This window comes from Harpia harpyja, chromosome Z (assembly GCF_026419915.1).
Source record: "Harpia harpyja isolate bHarHar1 chromosome Z, bHarHar1 primary haplotype, whole genome shotgun sequence".
Taxonomy (NCBI): domain Eukaryota; kingdom Metazoa; phylum Chordata; class Aves; order Accipitriformes; family Accipitridae; genus Harpia; species Harpia harpyja.
This window is the reverse complement of record NC_068969.1, coordinates 72621840-72646121: the sequence shown is the minus strand read 5'-3', so window position 1 is coordinate 72646121 and position 24282 is coordinate 72621840. Positions and strand designations below refer to the sequence as shown.

The following is a 24282-nucleotide window of genomic DNA, read 5'->3' as shown; positions in this document are numbered from 1 at the left end:
AGCTATGGCTAACCCACTATGCCAGTATTTTTATTCTGTGCAAGACAGCATTATCCAGGCAATCATAGGTGTTAGCAAAGAAATATGTATGTACACACAAAAGCAGGCCCACTATTAGCTATTAAATCTCTTCATAGAGCCTGTACTGTCTTGTTAATTTTAGCCTCTCCGTAACCATCTCCTCCTGGCTGTGGATAGCATACTCATCTGGGGAAATTTAAGTTTAAACTCAGCTCTTACACTGTTTTGAACCTGGGAAATAGAGTTTAAAATACGCTACAGAAGAAAATCAAGAAGTAAGAAAAAAGCTGTGATTTAGATTGACTGAGAACAAAGAAAAGACAGAATTTATATATGCAATTGCCTGATAACATTCTACAGGCTTATCACAGTTTGGTATGCAAACTGAAAATGGGTTGATATTATAAAATTCTAACTTGTCGGAGCACTGTCTCCTTCTACTACGAGACAGACTCAGATTAGTTTTTCTGAGCTATTCATCTTACATCAGAACTTTGCTCAGTTTCAAACTAATGTATAGGTATTTTAAGTTACAAAATTAATTTTCACTTGAGGTTCTGTTTATTGTACACTATCTGCATTATTTTGGATGTTTTGTTATTTGTAGTCAACATTTTAACTCAGTACATTCAAAATATGCACTTCCTAAATGTATATGGGGATGTTCCCCAAAAGAATTATTTATTTGATCATGTGTCAGTTCTGTGAGTAGACATTACCATGCTTGAGAAGGCTGAGAGCTCTTCTCCCCATAGGTCATTGTCTAGCACTATTATCTGCTGTTTGAGAAAGAGCTAATCACACCTACCGGCATGACAGGATCCTCATGGGATATCTGCATGCTAAGAATCCCATACCTTGTTTTAAATTTTCACCTCAACTAGAAAACTGTAAAGAAGTATGATGCTACCAAAAAGCAGAAAGTTGATATATAACACAAAAGCAAGTGTTATAAAAGTGATGAGACAGAGAAATCTGTAAATAGTTTAGAAACTCAGCTAAAGGCATGATAATGAAAAGGAAATGCAGGAGTTCTTGGTGAGAACATTCCTGAAGAAATACAGGTTAGGAAATTACTTAAGAGATGAGATATCTGCAACTTCATAGTATTAGATAGACTAGTATACTATATACATAGTATTAGATAATATTAGATATAAGTTGCAGAACTTAGCCCATGGGTTATCTGTAAGTACACTGATATCTGTGAAAATATCTGCATTGTAGTTATATCTGTAATGCTTCTGACAGACTAATTTATTTGCAGGATTCACAATTTCTGCATTTACAGGACAACTGAAGGTAGTTGTTGTGAGTTATCCCCCGTAGGCAGCTAAGCACACAGAGCTGCTCACTCACTTCCCAACCCACCCCACACACCCCCCGCCCAACCCCAGTGGGATGGGGAAGAGCAAAGGAAGAATAAAACCAAGAAAACTTGTGGGTCTAGACAGAAATCATTCAATAAGTGAAGGCAAAGTGGAAGAAGAGAGAAAGAAAACAAGACAAGTAATGCAAAGGGAACTAATGCAAAACCAATCACTCACCACCTCCCACAGTAGACTGATGCCCAGCCAGCCCCTGAGAAAAGACAGCTAATGTACCTAAGCCCTCTTCCTCTCCCTTTTTATTGCTGAGCATGTCATATGGTGTGAAATATCTCTGGTTGGTTTGGGTCATCTCCCTGGTTGTGGCCCTCCCCCTTGGGTGCACCTCTCAGTCTATTCACTGTGAGGTGGCAAAGCGAGAAACAGAGACAGCCTTGATGCTGTGCAGGCACTGTTCGGCAAGACCTAAAACATTGGTGTGTTATCAGCATTGTATTGGTCACAAATCTAAACCACAGCACCCTGTGAGCTGCTATGATGAAAATTAACTCCATCCCAGCCAGACCCAGTACAATCTCCACTCCATATTCCATACCATTTATGTCATGCTCAAGTCCCACACCATCCAATACAACCTCATTAACCATCCCTCCCTTCTTGTCCTTTGATTTATACACAGATATCATCCCTTTAGTCTATGGGCCATTCCTGTAAAATATCTGTAAAATGTTCCTAAAATGTCCACTGAGTTCATTTAGTCCATGACTTGGGTTCTGTCTGTTATGGTGGTTACTCAGGACAGGAGAGGCATGTTGTGTTGAGTTACTGGACATCAAACCAGCGCAGGCTGGGTCACTGCTGCCCTTGCCTGGCTTTTTGCGAGGCTTGTTCTCTGTTGGTTTAGGTGATTCCTGCTGTAGTACTTCCTAAAATATACAACTCAAATCATAGGTTATTTTCCCCCAAGGTTCACTCTTTTGAGGGACGCATCAGATTTCCCATCCTCCCACATCACCCCCCAAGTGTACCTGGGTCCTTGAGCAAAAGCAGTCCACAACACAGGTTTGCCCTTTCCTGAGGGAGGAACAACCCATGCTGTCTTTCCTAAGCAGCTCTCTACATGCACTACAGGGACCTTATGTCCTTCTACAATACACAGGGGTTTTGCTTGAGCAGGTCCAGGTCAGTTTGTTAATCCTCTGGTATTAATTAGCCAAGTGGCTTCTGCTAAATTTGCCTCTTACTGCCAAAATGTCCCAGTGCCCATTGCTTGCAGTATAGTCTTCAACAGTCCATTGTATTGTTCAATCCTTCCAGAGGCTGGTGCATGATAGGGAACGTGATACCCCCGATCAATGCCAGATTTCTTCATCAGGTGCTTATGAGATTGTTTCAGAAATGAGTCCCGTTGTCTGACTCAATGCTTCCTGGGGTGCCATGTCACCACAGAACTTGCTTTTCAAGGCCCAGGACAGTGTTTCAGGCAGTGGTATGGGTACCATACAGTGTTTCAGGTGGTGGTATGGGTACCATACTGTCCACTTTTCTTGTTCTGCAATATATAAGGCCAGCTGGATGGCTTGCACTTCCGCACATTGACTCGATTCACCTTTCCCTCCAGCAGTTTCTGCAACTTGTCATGTGGGACTCTGCACAGCAGTTTTCCACCTCCAGTGGTTCTCATGATATGACAGGACCCATCAGTAAACAGAGCATATTGTTTCTTATTTTCTGGTAAGGGAATCTGAGCTTCAGAATGAAGCATCTTGAACCCTTTCATTTGCTGCTAGTATCTCCTTCTCAGTTGGGGTGTAGTGAGCCTCAGATCCTCTATACCCACAGCTCCAAAACCCTAGAGGTTGACCTTGGATGTCTCCAGGTGCTTTCTGCGAGAGGCTCCAGCTGAGGCCATGCTCCCTGGTGTCAGCATAAAGCACACTTCTTACACTTGGTCCTGTCTGGACTGGCCCAAGGGCTACCGCATGAACAATTTCCTGACTGATCTGTTAAAATGTTTATTACTGCTTGGGGACCCAGTTGAAAAAGTTCTTCTTTGAGGTCACTCAATAGAGAGGACTTACAAGTTGACTATAACCTGGAATATGCATTCTCCAGAATCCCATAATGCCTAGGAATGCCTGGGTTTCCTTTTTTTTAACTACTGGGGACATGGCTGTTATCTCATTGATCACAGCTGCTAGGATGTGATGACGCCCATCTTGCCATTTTATTCCCCAAGACTAGATTTCTTGTAAAGGTCCCTTGGCCTTGTTTTGTTTTATGACAAAACCAGCTTTCAGAAGAATCTGGATTTTCTTTTCCCTTTCTTAAACACTTCCTCAGCTATGTTGCCCCACACAGTGATGTCATCAACGCACTGCAAGCTTTCCAGGGCTTTGCCCTGCTCCAGTGCAGTCTGGATCAGTCCATGGCAAATGGTAGGGCTGTGCTTCCACCCCTCTGTGGCAGTTGATTCCAGATTGGACACCCTTCCACATCAAAGCTAACTGTGGCCTGCACTTTGCTGAAAAAGGGATTGAGAAAAATGTATTGGCGATAGCAGTTATGGCATATCACTTGGCTGCCTTTGACTCCAGTTCATACTGGAATTCTAGCATGTCTAGTATGGCAGCACTTAATGGTGGCATGACTTCATTCAGGCCATGATAGTTCACTGTAAACCTCCACTCTCTATCAGACTTTTGCACTGGCCAAATGGGACTATTAAAGGGCAAGTGAGTCTTGCTAATCACTCATTGGCCCTGGAGTTGATGAATAAGCTCCTGGATGGGAATGAGGGAGTCTCACTTGGGACAATATTGACGCCAGTGTACCATTATGGTAGCAATTGGCTCTTGCTGTTCTGCAACACACAGCAACCCCACAACAGAAGGATCGTCCAAGAGGCCAGGGAAGGTAGACAGCTGTTTAATCTTCTCTGAACCTGCAGTGGCTACATCAAAGGCCCAATGGTACCTCTTTGGATCCTTGAAGTACCCTCTTTTGAGACAGTCAATGGCAAGGATATATGGGGCCTCTGGACTGGTGACAATAGGATGCTTCTGCCACTTGTTTCATGTTAGGCTCACCTCAGACAATGATTGGGATCCCTCTGTCACTCCAGAAATCCAGATGTGTTCTGCCCCCTTGCATCCTGATGGCGTTAGGGTACACTGCGCACTGGTGTCCACCAAAATCAAAGTAAATCCAATTGTCCATTTCCTCCGCTTGGCCAGAGGGAGGCCCCCCCCATTCCCAATCAGAGCATTCATTACCTGACTCCTGTAATTGCAAACCAGAAGTCTTTACACCATGAAAGAAGTCCATCTCTCTCTCTCTTGCCCAGGCTATGCTACAAGGACTATTCACAGGTGTGATCCTACTACAGACCAGCATGGTCCTTCTGTGGTAGAAGGCGTGGGGTTCAATCCCACAAGGACATAAGTCCATTGGATCAGTATCAGAAAGAGGAGAGGGATCCTCAGACCATCTACTGCATCTCGGGAATAGACTTCCAGGACCAAGGTAGGTGCACCTTCCCTATCCTCCCCACAGTCACACCGATAGAAGCACAGGGTGGCACGTGGCATGTTCCCACGGATCCCTTTCCTTTGATCAGAGAAAGGCCGACTCATGGTAGCTGAGATGCTGGCCTCCAGGGGCAAGGAGGGAGAGAGATTATCCACATTCTCTTCAAGTTGCCGGACCTTGTGGAACAGTCTTTCCACAGCTGAGATATAGGCCCACAGCAGGGAGGGGGAATAGAGATTCTCTTTGAATTGCCAGAGCTGGGTGACCAGTCTATACAAAGCTAGTGCTTTGATGTCAGCCCAATCTGTCATTGCTAGGTTGCTGTCTCATGACATCGGTGCACTCTGTATAGACTTCTGCCACACAGATCATGTGCACTGTATGTCTTTTGGATCTTTGGGGGCCTGATTATCGTCCATGTCACTGTAGACCACCTCCACCACCGCTAATTACCTCAGACATTGGATACCTTCTTCTGTGGCAGTCCACTTGCCTCACTGGATTACAGTATCTTCCTTAGGAGGGTACCTTATCTTCATGCTCAGCAAGAGCCACCTCTGGAGGCTGCAGGTGGCTGCCCCTTTTCCGATCCCTCTGTCAGTCCCACAGTCCCTAGCAATGGATCCCACCTGCTGTGCTTCCCTACCTTCTAGTTCCAGACTGTTAGCCCCACTATCCCAGCATTGGAGCAACCAGGTAGCAATTCACCCATTTTGCTGACAGATAAAATCTTTCCGCCTATCTTGCAGCTTGGTCACGGATAGGGACCAGGTAGTTTCCACCTCTTACAATTTCTATCTCTCTCCTCCCCTGTCCTGCTGCAGAATAGGCTGCCTCTTCTGATTCTTCCTCTCTCCCGCTCTCAAGAGGAACTGCTTCTTCTCTTACTAACTGAGTTGACCTTTGCTTCCACTGTTTCTTTTTGACTACAGGAGCAACTATTACAGTTGAGGGTTTGGTCTCTGGTTTAGTGTCTGTTTGTGTGGCCTCAGAGCAACAGACCTTCTCCAATGCCCATTTGTGGGCTCTTAGATCGCGAAACCCTCTTGCACCTCTGAGGGCACTGGACAGTGGCTTGATAGGCATGGGCCAGGTCCCAACACAGCTTTAGAAGTCACTGTGTTTCACCTCCCCTCCTTCAAATGATGTATTAGTTTGATGGGTTTACAAGCCTGTTCAGGCATGAAATCCCAAGCCGTCAGAGGCAATATTGGCCCTACGCACCTGCCCAACTCCTCCCATACTCCCTGCTACCCCAGGGATCAATCGCCTTGGAGCACGTTCCTGTGTGGCATCCCCAATTAGTTGTTTAACTTTATGAACAATAATCAAAATCAGGATCACAACACACACCAGTATGAACCGTCTGATTGCACAAGGTTATCAAAGGAACTGAAAAGCCATTACATCAAGGCTATAAAAACCTATCCTGGAGGAGAGGAAGGGATAGGTGCCATTCTTTCCTCTCTCTAGAAAATGTCTCTCAGAGGAGAAAAGGGGAAAGGTATAGTTGCTGGTTTTGTCCATGAGATGGTTCTTGGAGTACTGGGACACCTGCGGTGTAAGGCCCACATACCAGACTAAGCTGAAGGCCAGTGGTTTCATCATAGCTCTCCCAAGCAAAGGAAAACAAAGTGATAAACAACACACTAACCAGCAAAATCTGAAAACAGTCATTAATGATTCTTGGAGTCTGTTGTACAGCTAGAAAGGAATCAAGCATCGGAATATTTGAGGAAACACATGAATCGGCACCCAAAGCAAATATGCCAGCATCATGACCTGCAACAGCCACTCAAGTAACAACTGAACTAAACAGGTATAACAGCTAGAAGTTTAATCTAGCACACTCTAATCAAATCTGTTACTATCTTGAAGGCCTTGAGATGCATGTTGGACTCCAAAAGGACTGTTGTGGGCTAACCACAGTAGGCCGCTAAGCACACACAGCCCTACTTACTTCCCCCCGCCAACCCCAGTGGGATGGGGGAAGAGCAAAGGAAGAATAAAACCAAGAAAACTTGTGGGTCAAGATAGAAATTGTTCAGTAAGTGAAGTGGAAGAAGAAGGAAAGAAAAGAAAACAAAACAAATGATGCAAAGGCAATCACTCACCACCTCCCAAGGCTGACTGATGCCCAGCCAGTTCCCAGGCAAAATATGGCTAACCTCCCTAAACCTCCTCCTCTCCCTTTTTGTTGCTGAGCATGATGTGATATGGCATGAAATACCATTTTGGTTAATTCAGGTCATCTGTTTGGGGGGGTGTGTCTGTCCCCAATCTTTTGTGCACCCCCCAATCTATTCATTGGGTGGCAGAGGGAGAAACAGAGACAGCCCTGATGCTGTGCAGACACTGTTCAGCAAGACCTAAAACATTGCTGTGTTATTAGCATTGTACTGGCTACAAATCTAAACAGCAGCATCCTACGAGCTGCTATGAAGAAAATTAACTCTGTTCTAGCTAGACCTAGCACACTAGCATAGCTAAAAACAAAAATCTAACAGATAAAACAGCTCAGCCTCATGGAATCATCTCGAAACCGACTAGCCAAAATATAACACTACTTTACTTATCTCTATCACGATTAAGATGACTGTCTATTCAATCATCCACTAAAATAAAGCTATGTCCCAGGGATTAGACAAACAAAATTATACAAGATTGTGAATTAAATTTAAATTGTCAAATTAAGTACAGGTAAGTGTAACAGTTTTACATCTTTCAAAATGGAATTCAAGTTTTAGCAGACTGCTCTTTCACATAGTTATTTAAATAATCAACTTATAATTAAATACCTGGCATTTCTTTAGTTCCCTCTTTAGCTGAAGAATTGTGATGTGATGTGGCTCTTGGCTGGTCCCAGTCCCTGTGTCAGTTTCCTGCATGGTGAGAGCTTCCTTCCTTACTTCCTGTACCATAGTGATCCAGCTCTGCAACCTGTCCCTCTGACTTCTTTTTAAGGTAACATCATCATTCAAATCAACCAGAAATGGGAAGGCTTCATCTATACAATTTCTATAACTGAAACACTGAACCTGAAGCCGGGTGAGCTGTTCCTCAAGTGAGGTGATACGAGTTCTTTCTTGATTTAACTCATGTGAACACTGATTACTGACTTGCTGGTTCTGCAAAGCTTCTCGAAGCAATCTGATTTCAAGTTCCATTTCATCAATTCGGTCTTGATCAGGGTTGTAATTTACAACTGGTTTATTTCTAATGTTTTTGGCTCTGTTGGCATATTTGAGGGAATTTAAAGATTCATCAAAGTCTGATGAGGATGGACTTATACATGTTATCATGACAGTCTTGGCATTTCCTCCAAGGGAGTCTTTCAGAATACGAGTGATTTTAGCATCCCTGTATGGAATATGTACGCTTTTCCTTTTTGGGTCTCCAAGAGCACTGATGACATTTCCCAAGGCTAACAGACCACTATTGATCTGAATTGATTCTTTGAAGCGTTCACCAGTATTTCCAGTCTTTGTCACCCTCTCTGATCCTGCCAAATCCACAAAATGAAACTTTGAAGCAATCATCTGGACTGATTTCCAAGATGAATCCTGTGCAGCATCAGTATTTCTTTGAGACTCTGCAGACTGTTTCTGACAAATACTGATGGTAAAAATGGCGTGAGATCGACTGGAGTGCTCATTCATTTGTGTTGTGCCTGTGTGACGAGCTGCATTGCCACTTTCCAACAGGCTTATCACTTCATCTGCACATTCTACTTGGAATTCCTTAGCACCAACAATCACTTCAAACACCAAACCAAAGAAAGTAAGAATAATTCAATTAATTCTAAACTCTTCAGCAAAAGTTTACAGCAATTAGGAATAGTCGAACTATAAACATATATTAGAGAAACATACAAGCCTGCATTATTATGAGGTCATAGCATATAGCTATAGAAAAATAAGACATCAATATGTGAAAAGCATGAGGTACAACATATCTGAAACCTGCAGATATTTAATATATGGGTGTCTTGTGTCATAGCATTTGAAACAATACCTTAAACACAATACACAGCTTTACTCATTTACACATTGCCATATGCAATATGCAATCTAGTGCTATCTAGAAAAACGATGAGCAAAGTCAACTCAAAACATACTTTGCCAGTTTAAAAAAAAAAAAAAAGGACAAAAAAAAAAGTTTGTAGCAGAAATGATTCCTAGCCTATGGCAAGAACAGAATTTCTATTCTATATAGCTCAGGTAGTTGGGCCTTTTGGACAAGTATCTCTTAGTAATCTAGTAATGTGGAAGTGTACTTCTGCCAAGCATAGTTTTTGTCCTTTGTTTTAATGAAGGATGGAAAATGTTCTAGCACAGTCTACTGATGCTGACTCGAACCGTACTGAAGAAGTGAAATAGTTAAAAAAATATTGTGGGATCCTTATGAAGCAATGATATTGTCCACAAGACTTGTGCTAAATTAGTGCCTTCTTCCAGCTACAGACAAAAAACCCCATGCCAGCTCAATACAATGGTATATTGATATTAGAGCAAACATACCAATTTGAATATAAAGAATAAAGAAAAAAAAAACCCAAAATATACAGTTTCAGAATAAAATACCTCTGCTGTGTATTCTTCTAGCATTTTCATGTAGAGGACAGGAGAGCTATAGGATAAGTGTTAATTTTGAAGCCTCCAAAGAGTATCAGATGCTACTCTTAATGAAATGTTCTCTTCCACTCATTTCATAGTGAAAGGGGGGCAGATATTTACAGTATAAGTGGCTTAACAATTACAATTTTGAAGGGAGAAGCAAAGGTTTAACCTTAAAATACTTATTCAAGTGAATAATCACACACTATTGTGTTCCTAGACAGAATTTGCGGAAGCAATAACTGTATTTCTACTTTATCATTTGTTGCCATTTCTGATGGAACATCTGTATTGTTCACAGGCATCTAAACCCAAAACTGCTTCAAATCAGCTAAACTGAGTTTATATTCTGAAAATTTAACTTTTTTCTAGTATTAGTAATGAATAAGCTCTTTCAAGAGAAGGCAAGAATAACTTGGGTACACAACTGAAACACAACACACCAAATTTTAGAGCTGAAATCCTACCTGTATTTCCCTTTTCATCTTCTCGGATATGTAATTCTTTCACAGAGGTCTCCAACTCCAATAAATCCCGAAGTTCTTCCTTGTAAACCTCTATATAAGATACTTTCACATGGAAGTCAATGTTACGGTTTTCAGAAATATGCTGAAATAATTCCTGAATAGCCCGTGGGATTATGCCCTTTTCATCCTCAACAACTGATGCTAAAACACAAGCAAAGATGTCACAGAAACTTGCAGTCATCCTGCGACATAAATTACAAAGAATGAAGACTGAGAGAAGTCTGTGAGATTTGCTACTCAATATACTAAGGAATCCGAAGAGCTCAGTGTTCCCAAGGACTTTTATAAATATTTGTTTTTCTGGGGTTCAGAATATTTGTTTGCACCCATTAATAGGATTCAAAGTTAAGTTCAAAATTACATAATGTTATAGTGACAAAAGTTACAAACACTATGGATTCTGCTTTGAATCTATACTCCTTACAGTGTAGGTTTCTTCTTTATTCCTACTCATTATGGTTGGCAATGACATTGCAAGGGCTGGAGAAACTGTAAATTCCACTTAAATACAGCAACAACCATTAGTAACTTGGTGACACAAGATTTATGACCAACATTTACAGTAATTTCCTATTTTTTCAAAGTAGATATGGAACACTGATGCCAAACTCTGTTTTTATGTTTTTAACATTCAGCATAGGACAATGCTTCCATAAATAATTTGTGTTCCTTATTAAAGAATATGGAAACCACTTGTCTATAGAGGACATCAAGAATCTTTTTTAGCAAAAATATAAAGGGTTGCTCACACCTAACTATGAATTCAGTAAATACATGTATAAACCTAAAATTGTTGAGCTATGAACAGCCTTAGATTGTGACATCCACTACTTAAAGAATCTGGCTAGCAATGGTACTGACAAGAACATTAAATAACTGTAGAGGAAAGACAAGTGAAGTTGTAACAGTAAGCAGAATTAAGAGGCCAGCTGCATGAGGTTCAACAAGGCTAAGTGCTGGGTCCTGCTCTTGGGTCACAACAACCCCACGCAGCGCTACTTGGGGAGGAGTGGCTGGAAATCTGCCAGGCAGAAAAAGACCTGGGGGTGCTGGTTGACAGCCGGCTGAATATAAGCCAGCAGTGTGCCCAGGTGGCTAAGAAGACCAACAGCATCCTGGCCTGTATCAGTGTGGCCAGCAGGAGCAGGGAAGTGATCATCCCCCTGTACTCAGCACTGGTGAGGCCGCACCTCGAGTACTGTGTTCAGTTTTGGGCCCCTCACTACAGGAAAGACATTGAGGTGCTGGAGCGTGTCCAGAGAAGGGCAACGAAGCTGGTGAGGGGGCTGGAGCACAAGTCTTATGAGGAGCAGCTGAGGGAACTGGGGTTGTTTAGCCTGGAGAAAAGGAGGCTGAGGGGAGACCTTATCGCTCTCTACAACTACCTGAAAGGAAGTTGTAGCGAGGTGGGTGTTGGTCTTTTCTCCCAAGTACCAAGCGATAGGACAAGACGAAATGGCCTCAAGTTGTGCAGGGTAGATTGGATATTAGGAAAAATGTCTTCACTGAAAGGGTTGTCAGGCATTGGAACAGGCTGCCCAGGGAAGTGGTTGAGTCACCATCCCTGGAGGTATTTAAAAGACGTGTAGATGTGGTGCTTAGGGACATGGTTTAGTGGTGGACTTGGCACTGTTAGGTTAATGGTTGAACCTGATGATCTTAAAGGTCTTTTCCAACCTAAATGATTCTGTGATTCTATGATTCGAAATAAAAGGAAGATTTTAATACCTACCAAGAGATTTAGAATAATCTATTTATATCCATTTGGAAGACTTAAATCATAAATTTCTAAGATGTCATAGAAATGTCTCTCTCTCAAAAAAAGCAGCAATGAATGAGCAAGCAAACAACTAATTGCCTAAAGCAGACAGTTTCAAGGTAAGATAAATGTAGCAAGACTCTCCAAAACACTGCATTTCAGGAAGAAATTCTAGTTTAAGTTGCACGTTAAAATGGGGAATGAGAAAGAGCACTTTATACATTTTTTTTTCTTATTTTTGTTATAGCCTAATTTATAGAGAATTTGTTTTTAGAACAGTTTAATTATCACACAAATTTTGGAAGCATTTTTTTTTACTATACCTTTTCTCATTAGCCTTTAAAAATTCTGCAGCATTATCTGCTCTGTATTAAATATTTAACTTGCACAAATACACTGTTCATCAGTTTAAAAAAAAACCCAAACTTTCTACAACCTACCAACGTGGCCACCTCCGATGGTGTAAGTCTTCCCAGAACCTGTCTGTCCATATGCAAACACTGTAGCATTGTATCCCTCAGTCAAAGACACTAGAAGAGGCTTAATGCAAACAGTATAAACTTCTTCCTGGGTTGAGTTTTTGCCAAATACAAAATCAAAAGTGAAGACACGGTCTTTCCCAATGATAATTTGTTGTGTATTTGGGACTAATCTCACACACACTTGGTGGTTATGAAGTACTTCTTTGGAAAGCAGAGGTCTGATTCGAACTGCAACTTTAACTGGGATCTCCTCCATGCCAGACTCCATCCCTGTGCTCCCCAGTCAGTATTCACATAGCCAACAAGAAATCTGTTACCACTCCTGTGTCCACCTCATCTGCAGTTGTCTGCAACTAAAAAAAAAAGGTTTCCATGTTATCTAATAAATAAGAATTAATCTCCCGCTGAAGTACAAAGTTGACATTCCCTAAATACATAAGCATCATTACACTCTTGAAAAGTACCTGAATTAAAAGTAGCTATATTAATAACTGTTAAATCAATTAATAAATTAACTTTGCCTCTATTAATTTCCAAGCTAGCAGACTTAGCCTTAAGTCTGAAAGTTGCCTGATGTTCTATTTGAACATAACGCAGTCATATGAAGCAACAATATCATAAGAGCTTATTAATAGACACTGTTGATAAAGCATTTGCTTACAATGAATCCTCTCATTTTCCTTTTGCTGCATTCATGCTGCACAGGCAACATAAATCAGTCAAAGTCTTTTTCTCCAAAAGTTATGTGTATATACACACACGTGTTTTAAAACCCTCTTCCACTTAGGAAGCGCCAAGCATTTGTAACTCAACAAGCACAGAGAAAGCAGTTGTGTTGCCTATGAAGCAGGTGTGATTTTAAATGTATTTACACATAAAGGATTCCTCTGATTTTAACCTGCATCTTTAAGCACATATATAAATATTTTTTATTAACTATATATTTTAGCAACCATGGTTCCTTATACTGCTCCCTGCTTATTAATTCTTACAACATAAGCACTGTACAGTAGTACAACTGTAAATATCAAGGAATAGCCTTTCTTTACAGCTGTCTTTCATGAACATTCAAAAACTACCACAGGTATTGCTGGATCCCAAACACATCTTTTTTTGTTGGGTTTTTTTTTGCCGATTTTAAGAATCTTTGCAGTGCAAAGGAAAGTTTGCTCAACTTCCTGCTTGCTAAACTCCCACACATCGCCTTTAAGAAAGCTGGCAGAACTCATCAACTCAGCCCCCCAAATTCAAGTCTGTTGAAAACGAACAGCTTTAAACAGTCGTTGTCGTGTGGTTGCAAAGAGAAGAGTTTTTGCATTTCATTTTTTTCCATTTAGTTTGAGAACTTGGCCACCCAGAGCTGAGAAACTATCTGGGGTTGAAAAAAGAAAAGCCCCATTTTGTTAAGTGAGAAGAAGTAGAACACATAAGCAAAGCATGAGGCTGAAATCAGACTCATATCATAAAGGATGTGGCAATCAGAAACAGCTATATAAACTTCTTAACTACAGATTCAAAACACATTTTGAACGATTTCTGGTTTTATTTATCCAGGTGCATTATTTCTAACCCCTAGCGAGCACTCCTTTAAAGTGCTGACATTCCCCCTCCCTTTTAAAATTATATTTAAAAAAAAAAAATTTAAACCAAGTCACGGCGGGGGGGGGGGAATCCCGTTCACTGTTTCATAAAAGAAATGTGGGAATATGAAACAGGTGTTCGCCGAAGCTACAGAAACTCTGGTGTCGATACACCCGACGCTCTCGGCTGCCGGGCCCCAGGAGGGAACCCGCCGGAGGGCTTTTTGCTGGCAGGGGCATTTTGAGAGCGGGCCGGTACATTTCCCACGTTTGCCGTGTCTCGAAGTGCACGTTTTACTCCAAACCTGAGAGGAGCCGGGAACGGGATCACGCCTGGGTCTTGGGAAACGCCCGGGGCCGCGGAATCCAGGCGCCCGGGCTGGAGAAGCCGCCGAGCCCCCGCTCCGGCTCCGGCGCGGCCCGCCCTCCCGCGCCCCGCCAGGCTGTCTGGCGGCTCCCGCGCCTCGCCGCCGGGCCCAGGCGGAGGGGCGCAGCGGGGACGGCGGCAGGCCGCGGCGGAGCCAGCCGGCGCGGCGGCAGCGGCCGGTCTCTCCCCGTTGTTTACGGCGCCTCGCTAGGCAACGGCGGCAACGTCCGGCGGCCGCCCCCGCCGCAGAGCGGCGCCGCCTTGCGCCCCGCCGCCCACAGCGCCCCCCGGCGGCGGGAGGAGGCCGGGGCACGCCGCCGCCGGCCCTCCCCCCCAAGGCTGACGCCAGCGCTTGCCCCCGCTCCGCCCCGCCCCCGAGAAAAGGCAGCTGTGGTCCGTGCGGTTGGCGTCACTGCACGCTTTATTCAGTGTCAATGCAGCTATCGGCAGGACAGGAGGAAGGGGCGGGGAGCACGGGGCAGGTACAGCAGGCCAGAGGGCTGGGATGCAGACAGACACATCCATTCGCACATCTACCTGTGCAAGCACACGTACACACGCAAATACGGAACTTAAAGCGGGAGTAATAAACCCTGTACTAACAAGGATTGTCCAGCAAAGTTTACACACCATTAATGCCAGTCATGGAGAGTGAAAGATTCGGGGGGGGGGGGGGGAGCAAGTTGTTAATACATCAGCAGAAAATGAGCATTTGATTTAGCCAGTTCCAAACTAGTATATGACAAACCACTGTATGAAAAAAAACTGCAATTCAAGAGATAACACATCAGTATGATAGCTATCAGGCTGGACTTAGTAATATATACATCGTACTCGGTGAAACGGAGTATCTTTCATCTCTTCCCTATGATCCCTGGCATAGTCCCAGAGATGGTAATCGAGTAAAACTGCATTGATCTTTTCACGCATGTCCTGACCCTTCTTCTCGTAGAGCTCCAGCAGGTGCTTACAAATCAATGCACAACACCAAATGGAACAGCCACGGATCTCCACCTCCTCTTTATCTCCAGAGTGGAAAACCATTCCTGCAGGACACAACAGCAATCCAATTATGTTCAAGAAACAGAAGCCACAGGATGGCCTGAATTTGCCTCCCCCTCTCCCCCCCATTTATTCTATTCTAGGACTGCAGTTTTCACGACTTACACTACAACTGCTAAAAATGTTATACATTTTCTAACAATTACTTTAATTTTACCATCTGCACTTACAAGTTTACCTTCCATTCAATTAAAACAACATTCTGTATTCTGAGACAGTGGTTTAAGAAAAGAACAGGTGTTTGGGGTTATACTGCACATTATATGACTATTTCTTTGCCTGTGGGGCCTAAAAGGATAGTCAAATGTAATTCTGAGAATTTACACACAGAAAAAGTGTATTTTCTGCCAGGATAACTCTAAGATTTAAAAATTAAAAAAACAAACAAAACAAAAAACCCTATATAAAAAAATATGAAGGGACCCGTTTGTTTGAATGACTTGGATGGGAATGTCCTTATTAGGATTCATGGAAAAAAGAGAAATTGTCTACATGATCTGTTTAATATATTTAGGCATGCATATATATACACATATGGCCTTTCTGTTAAGATTGATGGATAATTGCATTCATCTGTTTATCTTCCTGTGTAATTTTAGAATTGCGTAACAGCAGTCCTACCTCTAAATACAGTGATTTTACAGTAGAAAAGGGATTGGTTTATGTTTTTATTCACTGAAGTTCATAGTTAATAAGTACCGGAAGATGGAACCGTGCTTAAAAACGAGACTGTAGACTTAGGCAATTAACTTCATTTAAAGCAATCTTTTTTTTTTTTAATGGATGCTTATAATATTACCTTGCTTGTCACTAGCAGTTAAGTACAGATAAAGACGAATCCCATGCTTCTACGTCATCTTTGAACTAATGCAGAAATCGTTCCTTTTATATAAACCTCAAAAATCACCACTATACTAATACTGCAAAGTGTTTTTGGCAACAGCAGACCTTCAGAAACTCAGAGACCAACTGGCTTAGTCTCTTTAATCCTTCCCTTATCAATATTTAATCCAACAGTCAGATCTTTGTAAACCTTAAGATCTCATTCAAGATCATTGTTAGAGGGTAAGTTCCTTCCTGTTACTTCATCACTATGTAAGAAGTCCTTGTTCCCTGGAGCAAAAAAAACCACGCACAACCCTTACATGGACAAAACATTAAATTTAAAAGTAGCTTTAGTCTACAGTGTCAAGAGGTAAGATTACTTGATATTATAAGGAGAAACAAACCTTCACGTAGTTTCTTCATTAGTTCTTCAGAATACTTCATTGCTTTTAAGTGAACAAGAACTTGAGGAATTCTGTAGTCGGCAAATATAGTCAGACTAGAAATGTCATCAAAAGAGCCATCTCCTTTGCCTTCCAATACACTCCATGTATCAGCCACAAGTATTTGTGCCCGTTTGTAGAAAGACACCTTTTTCTTCTGATGAAAGAAAATTACAAATTATTTAAGTGCCTGAAACATCAATAAATACAGCAAATGACATGTACAGAGACAGGTAAGAGTTGACATTGTTCTATGAAACAAACTATCATTTGGTTAAGCAAACGTATTAGTTAACTAAAACAGAATAAAAGTGCAAGAGTCTTAAACACCTCAAAATCTAAACAATATCGAACCAAACAGGCATCGTATGTGTTGTGGTTTAAGCCCACAAGGCTGCTCCCTCACTCCACACACACCCCCTCCCCCCCCAATGCCCCCTCTGGTGGGATAAGGAGAATGAAAAAGGGGGAGGAAAAAAAAAAAGGAAGAAGGTAGAACCTCATGGGTTAAGATAAGGACAGTCTACTGGGACATACACAAGGAGAGAAGTTACAATAATAACAGTAGCAGTAGTAAAAGAATATACAAAACGAATGATGCACAGTGCAATTGCTCACCACAACCTGACACTCCGCCAACCTCCCCTGGTACAATACCACCTATATACTGAGAATGACATCACATGGTACAGAATATCCCCTCAGCTAGTTCAGGTCAGCTGTCCTGTGAAAATTAACTCTATCCCAACCAAACCCAGGACAATGTGGAATGCTCAAAAATAAATTGAAATAAAAGAAAAACAAAATTGATGTCACTGCAGTGGAATAGAAATTGTTTAGATTCAGCTCGGATCTCCTAACACATTAATGTTGGTTTACTTCCACTTGCAAACACCATAGTTGAAGTCCAGCAAACATTCTTTCAGAAACCCTAGAGTTCATCCAACCTTTTATTTTGAGGAGAGTAGTGCAAAAGGCATGTATTGGATCAGACAATTCAAACCGTTAATCCATTTATCTGTAATGTTAAGGAAATAAAATTCTAGTGAAAACTTTAATGAATGCTCCTCTGCGTTGTATAGTGTATCTTGCTAGTTAAAGAGAAGAGACGAAAATTAATTCCAGTAGAAGGTGTATTCACAAATTCAGTATTTTCTTAGATACTATGCATGGTTCTATTTTTGTCATAACTTTTTTGCTGGTGCTAATCCTGCAAAGATTTATATGCTTTTGTGACTACTCACAAGAGGAAAAACTAGAGATATGCTACGATCTGTATGCTGTTGAGGTTTTCACTCTATGATGAACACAGTGTGTGAATGTAAATCTGCACCTTCAAGAAAAAAATGGTATTAGTGGGTTGGGGGTTTTTCCTCCCTTTACGGCTAGATGAGATTTTCAACTTTTGACAATGTGTGCTAAACCACATTATGTAACTGGAATGGCTAATCTGAAGTACAAGTAGGTGGGGATTCAACTTACTTCCAGTTTTATTCTGCCACCCTTCACATCACCACAATTTACAAATGGCATTTTTTAAGCTAATTTAATTTTATTTCACTGCCAAGATGCTACACCTATTTCTGAGAGCAAAGCATATTTTTTGTCATTAAATGCTGTTCTCCAAAACCACTGAGAAGATGTCTGTCCACATTTCACAGAACTTCTGCAAGCATCCTGAAAACTTCTTCTTTCCCTGTGCTTCATTCTATACCTGACATAGATGCACAAACTTACCTAGAGAACATACACAATTTTGTACGTTAAATTGTTAAATAATAAAATACCACTTGAAACATCATAACAGGAAGTACATAATTAATAGACCAAATCCCATCATAGCTCCTACTGCCCCAAAGCTAATGGAAACCAAGGACATTGCCCTTTTACAGCATGAAGATTTTTCCAATATAGTAAAGAACTATTGATTGTCTCTAGCACCACACCATTTTGCAAGACCAGAGGAAGGGAAATTCAAATGGAACTTTTCATTTCATGCTGCAATTTAATTTGGAAGAAAAATACTGTCTGGGACTTGTCATTGAGCAGATGAATTTATGATCTCATTGTTTCAATTGTTGTTAATTTTTATGCTGCACAGAGCTTCTGAAATTTATGTAAAATTATCAATATGAAAAAGACTATTGAGCATTTCTAGTAAATTTTCCCACCATTCTTTTCAACAGAAAGCAAGGAAAGAATTAGGTGGATGATACTATGTCTCAAAGATAGCGTAATTTTTCCAAAAATGGAACATTTTACCAGATGACAATACAACTACACTTTTTTTTTCTGCAGCACCCTTACTTTCTAGGAGAAGCTACCACATATAGTGACACTCATGCCTCCTCTCCACTACAATGAGCCTGTATCAAGCGACATCACTAATTATGACCTACTGATATTAAAAGTAAGAAGGAGTATTGTGTTGGCAGAGAGCAATATGTGATAGCACAGCTAGTAAAAAAGCAAAGAATAGGAGGATCATGAGAATTTTATAACCTCAGTCCCAGGTGATGGGAAATAAAAGATGCAATGTCAGTGACTGGAAGCGCAAAAAGGACTCCACTGTCTATGTCAGAACATGAAAACCCTGGTATGCAAGTATAACAGTCAAATATTTAAATTTCTGTCAGGATTCAAATTCAGCACAGCATCTAAATATGAACTATTCACACAAGGACAGGGATTTGGGTTTTGGTTTGCAATTCACTTTCCAGAAGCAAAAGAACATTGGCAATTTCTATAATTACATTCAGTAATGTGCAATTATGAAAAATATTTCCTGTATATGTTTGGAAAAACATATAGCCAAAGAACTGTGTTAACTTCAGAAGTTCCCCTACAAGGTCAGAATGTAGGAGAGCTGTAACAGTCTGTGATAGTCCGATTCTACTACAGCAGAATTTATTTTATAATCATATGTATTTCTACTATGGAGAGTTACTGAAAAACACTAGTTTCCTATTGGATATCTCACCATCTTTTCAGCTCCCTCCTAACCCTTCACTGAAGGCAGTCTTACTTGTGAGAGCTCAACCTGCTGCCACAGAAATGATGTTGATAATGTGATCCATGTCACCTTGCGTTAGGTGCCAATACAGATTTAAAAAAAAAAAAAGTAGGGTGTAAACTTGGTCTACATTATTTCACCCACCTTCAAAATACACATCTTAGTGAAAGCAGAAAAACAGCTTCCATATTCACACAACAGGCTTTACTACTATGTCAGTGCTTACAGTCTGGGATCATTTTTGGAATATCTTTTCATTCTGTAGTCCGCTGCTGCTTTTAGGGAGGCTTGCTTTATAAAGCATTCAGCATCATCTCATGAAAGACATTACGTTAATGAATACAGTCACTACAAAGATAAGAAAACACTCTATTTATCACTTTATTTGGAAAATATTGCCTTTTTGATCATAAGAATTGTCAAAAAGTTACTTTATATGTAAAAAATCCTAATACATTAAACCAGTAGCTTCAAAGGTTAGGAAGAACCTCTGATTTTTCATGTAAACATACCTTATTTCATGGCAGGAGACAAAGGAAGATAAAACCATGCCACCTACTGGAGGGCAGATTTAAGTGATAAATGCAATAGGTTCAAAGCTCCAGTGACTGGTGTTCCAGGTAGTTACCTTGAAAAGACTGCACAGACTTATTAGTATAGGCTACACTGTCACTAGAATAAAGACTTTTGGACATAATGATATAACAGCTGAATACTACTGCAGATGGAACCGAGCACAGGAGCAGCTACATATGTCACTGATACTAAATAAAGATCATGCCTGTACAGGCAAAACCAGAGACACAGAAATTACCAGATCGTCTCTGTTTACTTCCCAGTTTCTTTCAGGAAAACGGCTCCAAAAAGCTTCAGTATACTGTTGACCCTGACAAAAGTATGGGTTACTTCTTGCCTGTAGTCATTTGTGCAACACCTGTTGAATCAACAACAGTTACATAGTGTGGATTCCCAGTAGTTGTACATTTTTACAATTCTACCAGAATTTCATTTCTTTCATTAACTGTGGAGCTCCTCAAGGCAAAAGAAGAGAGGGGGGAGGGGGGGTGGTAGCAATTCAAGGCGGGGGGGGGGGGGTAAGGAAAAAAGATTCTGATTTTTCAGGCAGAAATTATCTCAAATGTTATGCATTCGTAAGTAGTACAAAGGAGTCATGCTCTAATTGGAAGCCTGGAGTATATCAAAATAAATTACAATAAAGTGATGAAGACCAAGACAGCACATGAAGAAAATGGCCCTCCTCTGGGAAAAAAAGTTACTCTTGTGATTAGAAATACATTCCTTACTAGTGAAGGACTTAAGACGATTGAGATTCTTTCACTGTTAATAAACTGTGTGATTTTTGCTTTCAGAGGTTTAGACTGATAGAGAAATGAAATCTCAGTAATTTTACCCCAGCTTAATAGAAAAGTATACTGTGGTCCAAGAATATCATTTAAGAAACCACCTTCTCTACCTGTGTGACTCATAGCAATTTACATAACTAAGATCAACTGCTTCAAAGTCTGATTTTCCTTTCATTATACAAACCAATATCTTTACTGATTTGAGGCAAAAATATTAAAACAATAGTAACTTTCCTTCTTACTTCCCTTGAATTTTACTGTCAAAACACAGAGTTCCACACAAACGTTTCCATTCACCTTCCGTTTCCTGGAATAAAAATCCCAACAACTCACAGATATTAGATCAATTCTGAACTGACTATCCTCTCAGAAAAATTTACATAGACAACCTAAGAGCTATCTTTTAAAGTCACACAGTAAGGAGTAAATTCTTATCATAAGAAATGCAGTGTCAGAACTAGCTTACCTCAAATACAGCTTCATCTCTGTAAGAAGGAAAATTCTGCAGTACTAGATGTAGTAGTTTCTGGGCACTTTTCTCACTCATTTTAACACAGGTGAGGAAAGAACCTCCAAACTTCTCTAACAGAACTGTTCCGCTTTCATTCAGCAGCCGGTGTCTTTCTTCAATCAAAGGTATGGGCACTTCTGTGTCAGAGCGAAATACGTGCTTAACTTGGTCAAGGGTCATGGTGGCAAAATATGATGCACTGGTAATAGGTATTCCTTCAGAAAAGTAAAAACAAGATGTTTAGGCTATCACACATAACATATCCTCCTAAGACCTAATGCAGTGGCCTGCTACAGATGAGCACATTTACATGTAAGATCTAAATAATCTATCGACTCTTAGAATCGCCTTGAGCCTTCAGTAATAACCACACTCACACAGCTGCTTAAAATTAAATTTGTGTTTAAGCAGAGTGCTTGCTTCTACAAATAACAATTTCCAACATACAGCTGTGGAACCCTTCTTGCTTTTTATAGGTAATTTTCCCCAACTGTTTAGTCTTTGAGTGTGGTGTTTACCTAGCGCACTGGCAAATATAGTTAGTAGTCCGCATAGGCCTGTTTTCCCTTAGCTCCTAATCGCGTTGTGCATTTACAAGAAGTATCATAACGCAAACCTTCCCTTAATTTACAAACAAGCACGTAGGAAATTAATTAAAGCCTCCACCTATACCTACGAATAGATACCTTTTTTCTCCCCAATGACAGCAACAAGAGCGAGCGCTAAAACACTGGTTTTGGAGGCATACGGGTTTTCAGACTTACTGCAGCCGCTTCGGTACTAGACTAGTCCGGAGGATTCTCAGATTAAACCTCATTTTCTCACGGAAATACTCAATCTATCTTAAGAGCACACAGAAGTCGCGAACAGCTGGCTACAGACATTCCTTGAAGCCTTTTTAATGGAAACGAGCTAACGCAGTCAGAGCCACAAGTCGCATCGTTTCAGTACAAAGTATCGCCAAGCACTTCCAGTCACCTCCCCCAAGCTCTACGGGGACGGCCTGCACCCGCGGATTTACCAACACAGCAGGCGACCGTTTCCAGAGACGGTCCTCGTGTCTGAGAGAGCGCTTTTACTTTATACTCGCCGCTCCGTTTCCGTCGCTCCCCCCCTCGCCCCGCCGCCGCCGGCTGCTCCGCGGGGGCCCGCGGAACGCCGGGCGGGGCGAGGCGAGGCCAGGCCCGGCCCCCCCCCCGCCGCCGGCGGGAGCCCCGCGCCCCCGGCGCTCACTAACCGTCGTCAAGGGCCCTGTTGACGGCGGCGCAGAGGGACCAGTAGCCGCTGTGCGTTTTACCCTTGTATTTCACCAGGTACTTCTGCTCCTCCTGGTCGGACCAGAAGGAGAAGTTGAGGGTGTCCACCAGGAACACCCAGTCCACCGCCTCCTCGCTGGCGGCCTGGGGGTTCAGCTCGTGGAGGCTCTTCCACCCCGCCAGCCCGAAATCCGCCGCCGAGGCTTTGTCGAACAAACTCTCGGCCACGCGCCGCGCCCCCTCCTCGTCCACGGAGACGTCTTTGCTGTTGTCGGCTATAAACTTGGCGGACTCCAGCGGGGACGGGAACACCTCCATGCTCGGCCGTCTCTCCGCGGGCAGGAAACACGCCCGCTTTCAAGCCCAGCCCCTCCGTCCTGCGCCCGCCCGGCCCGGCCCCAGCTAGCCCGCGGAGCACCGACAGGAAGCGGGTCCGGCAAGAGGCGCGTCCCTCGCTCCCGCTGCCAGCCCTCGCTCGCCTCAGCCAGCGGCACGAAGCACCCAGACGCCCGCGCTCCCCACTTAACCGCCGCCGGGGCCGCCACCGCCCCTCAAGGCCCCGCCCCGCGCGGCCGCCGCCGCGAGGGGCGCAGGCGCGCGGGAAGCCGGGGCGGGGCCGGGCCCGGTCGGTTGAAGGCGGCAGGACGCTGCCGTGCCCGGCCTGCGCGAGCCAGCTGCAAGCGCGGCCCTTGCCCCCCCCGCCCCTCTCCTCCTCTTCCTCTTCCTCCTCCTCCGACGGCCGCGGCGGCGCCCAGCCCGCCTCCCGACGGCCGCACAGAAAGACGGCCCCCGCCGGGCCGGGGCCTCCCACCCCGCCGCCCCCGCGCGGCGAGGCAGCCTTTCTAGGGAAGCCCCGCGCGGGAGGCACCGCTGCGGCCGGCAGCGCGGGGCTGTTCCCCAGCGGCGGGTGCGGTACGGCCGGTTGGGCTGCCGGCACCACCCCCCCCCGGGGCCGGGCGGCGTTTGGGGGGCAGCAGGGCAGGGAGGTGCCGCGGGGGTGGTCCTTGGCCGGCAGGAAGGCCGGCGACGCGTCCAAAATCACGGACGGTTATTCTCAGAACCGCCCCCCCCGGCCCCAATCCTGCCAAGCTGGAGCTGCGCAGGTGCTCAGCTTCTTGGTAAGGAAGTTTTCCAAAAGATACATACACATCACTGAAAAGACAAAGGGGCAAACAAAAAACGTGTGTGTTGACACTTGTGGAGCTTTCCTCTCGATTAAAAAAAAAAGCACCAGCCACGACCCCACCTTTCTGCACGCACACAAGTCGGACGCACGCAGGAAAATTCAGCACCCATGTTTTAGTTGACTGGCACTGCCCTGGTTGCAGCCTCCCCCACGCCAGCCCTTCCTTCTCCGTGGGGGATTGACTCCAGCTCTACCAGGGAGCTCAGCCTCACCCGGTGCCTCTCCAGTGCCTTCCCTTGCCCGGTAATTTAAGAGTAGCTGCTTACTAGGACAGGAATTGCCCCACACCATTAAAAGAGCAAAGCAAAATGTTCTACAACCCCAGGTAAAAAACATCTCCCCCCCCCCCCCCCCCCCCCCAAAAACCAACCCACCAGAGTAAAAGAATCCACGTGTAGTCTGGACCCATTG

The 24282-nt window shown here is 43.1% G+C and overlaps 2 protein-coding genes across 5 annotated transcripts in view; both read right to left on the bottom strand.

Moving 5' to 3' along the window:
• Positions 1 to 14216, bottom strand: part of KIF27 (kinesin family member 27) — a 32651-nt gene extending 18435 nt beyond the window's left edge. For all 4 annotated transcript variants that reach the window (XR_008233669.1, XM_052778189.1, XM_052778191.1 and 1 more), the window contains exons 1-4: positions 14150 to 14216; positions 12223 to 12617; positions 9964 to 10164; positions 7679 to 8637 (exon numbers count right to left, since the gene is read on the bottom strand). Coding sequence is in view for 3 of the 4 variants with exons in the window: in XM_052778189.1 (XP_052634149.1) it covers positions 7679 to 8637; positions 9964 to 10164; positions 12223 to 12532 (1470 nt within the window). In the remaining variant the exon portion in view is untranslated. The remainder of the gene's footprint in view (positions 1 to 7678; positions 8638 to 9963; positions 10165 to 12222; positions 12618 to 14149) is intronic.
• A 679-nt stretch (positions 14217 to 14895) lies between these two features.
• On the bottom strand, positions 14896 to 23178 carry QNG1 (Q-nucleotide N-glycosylase 1). The gene is made up of 4 exons (XM_052778298.1): positions 22667 to 23178; positions 21385 to 21644; positions 16503 to 16698; positions 14896 to 15257 (listed from the first exon to the last, which is right to left on the bottom strand). Exons 1-4 carry the CDS (start codon positions 23001 to 23003, stop codon positions 15025 to 15027), a joined length of 1026 nt encoding a protein of 341 aa, XP_052634258.1. The 5' UTR covers positions 23004 to 23178; the 3' UTR covers positions 14896 to 15024.
• Between the last annotated feature and the right edge of the window lie 1104 nt (positions 23179 to 24282).

Bases quoted from the DNA above. Each gene is read 5' to 3' on its own strand.
- QNG1 (XM_052778298.1), bottom strand. From the start codon at position 23,003: ATGGAGGTGTTCCCGTCCCCGCTGGAGTCCGCCAAGTTTATAGCCGAC. The intron at 21,645-22,666 runs GTTAGTGAGCGC...ACTTTTCTGAAG, and splicing joins CAACAGGGCCCTTGACGACG to GAATACCTATTACCAGTGCA. The intron at 15,258-16,502 runs GTTTGTTTCTCC...TGTGTCCTGCAG, and splicing joins AATGAAGAAACTACGTGAAG to GAATGGTTTTCCACTCTGGA.